This window comes from Terrapene carolina, unplaced genomic scaffold (assembly GCF_002925995.2).
Source record: "Terrapene carolina triunguis isolate 2854851 unplaced genomic scaffold, T_m_triunguis-2.0 Scaffold430, whole genome shotgun sequence".
NCBI lineage: Eukaryota > Metazoa > Chordata > Testudines > Emydidae > Terrapene > Terrapene triunguis.
In genome coordinates this window covers 650,214-656,698 of record NW_020664781.1, presented here as the reverse complement: position 1 = coordinate 656,698, position 6,485 = coordinate 650,214, and the positions used below count along the sequence as shown (strand labels likewise).

Below are 6,485 nucleotides of genomic sequence, written 5' to 3'. Positions count from 1 at the left end.
GAGATGCAGTGACTTTCCCATTGTCCGACAAGACTGTGGCGCAGCTGAGAGTTGAACCCAGGTTTTTGAGGCCTCATCCACTGCCTTGCCCACCAGATCAGACTTTCAGCTGTCGAATGCTTGCTAGCAGCGTCCCTGCTCGTTCCATTCCCCCCTCCCCATCTCACCGTGGTCTGAGCTGCTCTCCCTGGCTGTGATTTGAACCTGCCGGTGCCGCCGATCTGGCCCGGCTCATCCGGTGACATTTGGCGAGGGCAGCAGGCTCCGCATCAGTCACAGCTGGGGAAGAACAACAGCAGCAGCTTGACGCACGGGGAGCAGGATGGATGGAGCCAGAGGGACGAGCTGCCGCAGCATCCAGCTCTCCAGCTGTCCCCGCAGCCTCGGCTTTGCACGGGGAACGTGGCCTCATCCATCTCCCCTCGCCCCCGCCCGCCTCCTTCCCCTTGCGACGGCACACGCTGGTGTCTGCTTTCAGACTCGGGGTAATTACATCCCGCTTCGCCTTCCAAGCCCCCTGCAGTTCGGTTCAGAAGTAACGTAGCAACTGCCGGAGCGGCGCAGATCTCTGAGCCACCGTGCCCGGTGTCCTCTCTCCAGGTGCCCCGGGGCAGGACGGACGGGCTAATGGATAAGGCACCAAACTGGGACTCAGGTGACCTCCGCTCCACCCCATTTCGGGGAGTCTTAGCCAGGATCAGTGGAAGTTGGTGCCTGATTGTCACGTGATGTACGCTCCTAGAGCTTTCAAGTCCCACTGTCCCGTTGAGGCAGCATTCTTGGGGGGCTGCTCCCATCCCCTTTGAGGGTCCTTCATGCTCAGGGCTCCCAGATCTGCCTGCTGTGAGCCGTGGCTGACACAAAACCAGGCTCTGCACCCTCCCCTCTGTGCTCCCCCTCTTCGGTGAGGGGAGGAAGCATGCCAGGGTGCGAGGGAGCTGGTCAAGACACATGGTGCTCCTCAGCCACTGGCATAACTTAGAGCAGCTGCAGGGCTGCTCTAAGTTCCACCTGGGCTGTTTTGGGCCCTCAGCCAGCCCAGGATCTGGGGAGCTGGCCCAGCTCCTGGTGCCATGGCGTGACCATGCTGGCTGGGGCCCTGGCTCTGTGGAGTGCAGTCATGATGTAGCTGGGGACTGGACCCCCACAGCAGTGCCGAGGGGCCTTAGCCTCCCTGGGAATGGTGCCCACGGAGCCTGCAACATGCATTCTGCTCTGGAAAAGAGGAGACTAAGGGGGGATATGATAGAGGGATATAAAATCATGAGTGATGTGGAGAAAGTAGATAAGGAAAGGTTATTTACTTATTCCATTAATACAAGAACTAGGGGTCACCAAAGGAAATTAATAGGCAGCAGGTTTAAAACAAATAAAAGGAAGTTCTTCTTCACACAGTGCACAGTCAACTTGTGGAACTCCTTGCCTGAGGAGGTTGTGAAGGCTAGGACTATAACAGTGTTTAAAAGAGAACTGGATAAATTCATGGAGGTTAAGTCCATTAATGGCTATTAGCCAAGACGGGTAAGGAATGGTGTCCCTAGCCTCTGTTTGTCAGAGGGTGGAGATGGATGGCAGGAGAGCGATCACTTGATCATTACCTGTTAGGTTCACTCCCTCTGGGGCACCTGGCATTGGCCACTGTCGGTAGACAGGATACTGGGCTGGATGGACCTTTGGTCTGACCCAGTACGGCCGTCCTTATGTTCTTATGGCCCACCTGACAAGGACGCGTGGTGTTCTCTTAGGAGCACAGCTGAAGAGGCCTGTGGTGGTGTTTTCATTTCTCTTTGCCAGGCTCAATGACTATGTTAAGTACTATTCAACACGCGCCGTGCAGAGGGGCCGCATGGCACAGCCGTCTCTCAGCGGCTTCCACGGCCAACAGCTTTTCTAAAGAAAACATGTTCCCCTTGGATACAGTGCTCCAGGAGGGGAGCGGCCTCCGACAGTGTCTCCCCAGCCCTTCTCTGCATGGATCTGGGTTATTATCCGGCCTGCCGCCGCCCCGTTGTGCCGATCCCACCATAGAGAGCGTTACAGATCGCTACAGTTTTGTGTTCGGGCCACCTGCGCCTTTGGGCCCAGGTCTGAGCTGGGGGCAGGGGGTTAGCTGGCTGGCTAAGCTGTCCTGGCTAATGCATCGGGGGAGGAGGTGTGGAACCGAGGCCCTGCTGGCTGGCCTCCTGGAGGGTGTGGGGAGCGGGGGGTGCAGGGTGCATGGTGCCTGCATCGGGGGTCCATGGTGGGAGGGAGCTGGGGGACATGCACGGCGTGTTTGTAACAATCCTTGCATGTGTGTGCAGCCGACGGGAGAATTCCCAGCCATAGCGCCCCGAGCACTTTCCAAAGGCGGGCCAGCATCATTCTCCCCATGTTACGAATGGGGAAACCGAGGCACGGCGCCGGAGCGAGCTGCCCAAGGTCGCACGGAGAGCCCATGGCTGGGACTTACACAGAGGGTCTGTTAGCCTCTGTGCTGTGTAGGGCCTGCCCCAGCTCTTCCCTATAGCAGGAGTAACTCCATTGGGTCACGCAGGTCTCCAGTCAGTACAGGTGGGTCACAAGCAGGCTTGCCAGCTCACCGCGGGAGGGGTGGGAGATCCATCGCTTTAAAATTGAACTGGACGTGGCGGAGGCCCGGGGGACTTTGGTACCGTTCGCTTTCAGCTCTGGTTGGTTCCCACCCGGCGGTCCCAGACTGTGGATCGGAACCTGCTCTCACTGACGCTGGAGTAAATCAGGAGTAGCCCCATTGGCGGGGTGCAGCCACGCTGGTGGGAGAGGAGGTTCTGGCCCTGGGGGGAGCACAGCAAGTGCCGGGGAACAGCAGGAGACAGCCCCCTAGAGTCGTAGAACCATAGGGCTGGAAGGGGCCTCGAGAGCCTGCGTAGCTCTCCCGTTAGAGGTGGGCCTGGATCCACGCTTAGAGGGGGCTTTTGGATCCAGGTCCGAAGCTGGTGGCTCAGGCCTGCTGCTGAGACAAGCCACACAGACGTGTCGTGCGAAGACGAGACCCGGCTAGCCCCACGCTGGCTGCTCGGACAGCCTGGTCCCCCGTGCAGCTGAGGGAAGGGACTTTCCCCAGCTCCTGGGCGCACCCAAGCAATTCGACCCCGCTGTGAGGCTGTTCTTTCTGTGCCCCAGAATCCCGAGAAGCAGGATTAGCTCAGGAGACCTGCGTTCAGCTCCCAGCTCTGACACCGATTCACTGTGCAGCCTCGGGTGCGTCGCCGCCCCGCTCTGTGCCTCAGTTTCCCCATTGATGCAGTGCTGCGAGATCCTGGGATGAAAGGTACCGTGCGTATAACATTGCCTCAGCTTGCTCCGCTGTACAGGTTAGGATCGGCCGTTATCTAGGCTGTTTCCTAACCGCCTAGTACACTGGCTCTTTGCATTCTGGGCTAGGCAGGCACCGTGTTTGGTAATATGTTCTGCGTGGGCCACGTTCGTCCCTGGGACAACTTCACTGGTGTCACAGGAGTTACCCTGGGTAGGGGGGTATTTCCAGTTAAATGAGAATCCACTTGCTCCAGCATCTCCGGAATCACATGGTAGATTCCAGGCTGTGGCACGCCCCCGTCCGACCCCAGCAGGGCTTCGAGGCAGCTGTCAGGGTGTCTCATCTCCGCATCGCCGCCAGATGCTAACCAGAAAGGCAGGCGGCGCGGGCGTCCTGGCCTGGGAGACCTTTGGAAGGTCAGGAGGGAAGGCACGGAGCTGGCTGTGGCTGCCCTGCAAGTGTGGAGGACGGACGCCGAGGGGATGAATCAGGCAGTAAATTGTGACTGACAAATGCCCATCTTGCTGCCTGGCCCCGGGGGCGGAGCTGCCTTGGCCCGTGCACGCCCAGCCTTGATAGGAGTGAGGAAGAGGAGACCCCGGGGCGGGGAGAGAGCCGGAGCTCAGTGAAATTGATGAGAATCTTTTCGTTGGTTTAGCTGGGTCCCAATGAAGGGCAGGTGGGAGCCTTGTGGTTAAGGCGACCCTGGCCACAGACCCGCCTTTGGAACTGGACCCAGTTCTGGGCTTCAGTTCTAACAGGACAATGACACGGCTCCTGTCACCTAGGCGCTGAGCCTCTCGCAAGTATTTATACATAATATAAATAATAATCACTCGCTGCTTTCTCAGCGTGTAGAAGAAATGGCTGGATTAGTTGACAGAGTTTTACGTGTGTGTGTGAGAGAGAAGAACTCACTGAAGGTCTAAGAAATAATAATAATACCCAGCTCTTATCTAGCACTTTTGATCTGTAGATCTCAAAGCACTTTACAGAGGACGTCAGTGCCATTCTCCTCACTTTACAGATGGGGAAACTGAGGCACGGAGAGGCAAAATGACTTGCCCAAGCATCATCTGGCAGGTCAGTGGTAAAGTCGGGAACAGAACCCAGGTCTTCTGAGTCCCTAGTCAGTGCGCTACCTACTAGACCACACTGCCTCCCTCGGGAGTTTTGTCTTTAGCTGTGAGCACAGGGAGTCCTCGAACTGATTTTGTCTCTTGTGGCAATGAGTTCCACAGCCCAGGTTTGGCTCCGCTGAAAATTCTGTCTTCCCCCTGTTGGTCGAGAGCAGTGGTTCTTAACCTTTACTGCAGCCTGCACCCCTTTGGTTCTCAAAATATGTTCTCACACCCCTTAAACCTAGATCTATTTTTTGTTTGTATATTACAGTAATCGTTAAAAAATGCATAATGGTAATAAATACAGAGGTTTGATGGCACAAAGTAGTTGTACTTACGTGCCTGTGCTTCATTTGTGTTTTCGATGATTTACCTTCTAAAAAAATCTGGCGTGTCTCGCACCCCCAGAAAGGGCATCTCGCCCCCCCCCCAGGGTTAAGAGCCTCAATCTGAATTGAGGTCTGAGATCAGTCGGGGAGAAGGACCAGCGTTAGCCTCATATTGTGCTTTATAATCCCCACCAGTATAACTAGAAAGAATGTAATCGTGGCCCAATGTGCTACCTGGGTTCTAGATTCATAGATTTGAAGGTCAGAAGGGGCCGTTGTGATAGTCGAGTCTGTCCTGCCTAGCGCCGGCCAGAGACCCTCGCCTAGCAATTCCTGCTCACGGGCTGTCTGTCTCGGGGGGTTCTGCAGTGCCCATCCCCATGGGATCGAAGCCATGCCGGCCACAGGCAGCTTCACGGTAGAAGCCTGATCTTTCCATTGACCCATGGGTTTTCTCTTCTTTCCCAGGATGCCTTACTGAGTCTGGGCTCCGTGATCGACGTCGCCTGCCTCCGGGAAGTCATCAAAGATGCCATTACGTCCGTGCTCCCCAAAGTGGTACGTAGAGGCGGGTTCCGGCTGCGGGGGACGGGGGCCTGCGGCTCTGTTTGCGTTGGGCTTTCAAAGTGCAGCGAAGACCACCCGCTCCTGCTTCGGGAACAAGGGCAGCGACTTAGGAAGTGAAAGCGTCCTGAGTGCGACGTCCTTAGCTGCGTGGTTTATGTACGATACAGGCAGAGTTTCCTTCTCACGCTGGCCTCTGGAGCTTGCTGAATGCGGCAAAGGCTCCTGGTGCCGTGGCGTGAACATGCTGGCTGGGACCCTGGCGTGGCTGGGCTCTAATCTCCACTGTGCTACTGACTCCCCCTGAGGCCTTGGGCAAGTCACTTGATTGCTCTTTGCCTCAGTTTTCCTCTCTGTATAACCACATTACAAAACCTGACTAGACAAAGCCCCACCAAATATACCACAGGCAGCAATCCTCTGCGCCCGGGGGTGGTGGGGGGATCAAATCACCTGTCAGGCCTTTCTGTTGTTTAACCTATGCCTGAGCCAGCGGATCAGGAATCACAGAGGAGAGGGGGGCTGGCTGGACAGGAAATCATGTGTCATCTGTTCTCTGCCCACGCCCCATTGCAGGACACTAACAATGTCTGAGGTTTTGTTAGTGATCTGAGTGAGGGGCCTGGGGCCCCAGGTTTTCATGATCTGTACATGGAAAGCAAACGTGATCCCTGGGGTGGGGGTGAGGGGGGGATGGGCCCATGCGCAGAGAGCCAGCCCCAAGCCTTGGCGTTGCTTATGCTGGAACTCGAGGACTTCAGTGGGTGCTTGGGCTGGCCCTGGTGTCCTGTCCCCCAAGGCGAGGATCAGTCCACGTCTCTATTCCTGACAAGCAATGGAGCCAGGCTCCGACCCCGGTGCCTTTCTGCCGGGGCCCGGAGGAGCTCGCTGAATCTGACGCTGTCTCCTTCGCTGCTCGGGAGGTCCCTGCACCTGGTGGGTAGCGAATCCCCGTGCCCCGGCTGTAGCTGTGTGTTGGGACAGCAGGGGTAGCGTGTTCTAGAACAAGAAAACTCCAGGGACAACCCAACGGGCGGAAATACGGGCACTGGAGAGAGCCTCACTGCGTCTCGGGGTGGTGGCTGTCAGCTTCCGGGGGCCTGGTTCCCCACTGCGTTGCTCCTCCTGCAAAAGGGGATGCTGCTCTGTGAGAGGACTTCACAGTCCCCTCAGCACTACAAAGTCAACACC

General features: G+C 56.9%; 1 protein-coding gene across 1 annotated transcript in view; it reads left to right on the top strand.

Moving 5' to 3' along the window:
- Nucleotides 1–6,485, top strand: part of PDE2A (phosphodiesterase 2A) — a 378,660-nt gene that overhangs the window by 244,381 nt on the left and 127,794 nt on the right. Inside the window, exon 3 of the mRNA XM_026658352.2 lies at nt 5,199–5,288. Within this exon, the coding sequence (XP_026514137.1) occupies nt 5,199–5,288 (90 nt within the window). The remainder of the gene's footprint in view (nt 1–5,198; nt 5,289–6,485) is intronic.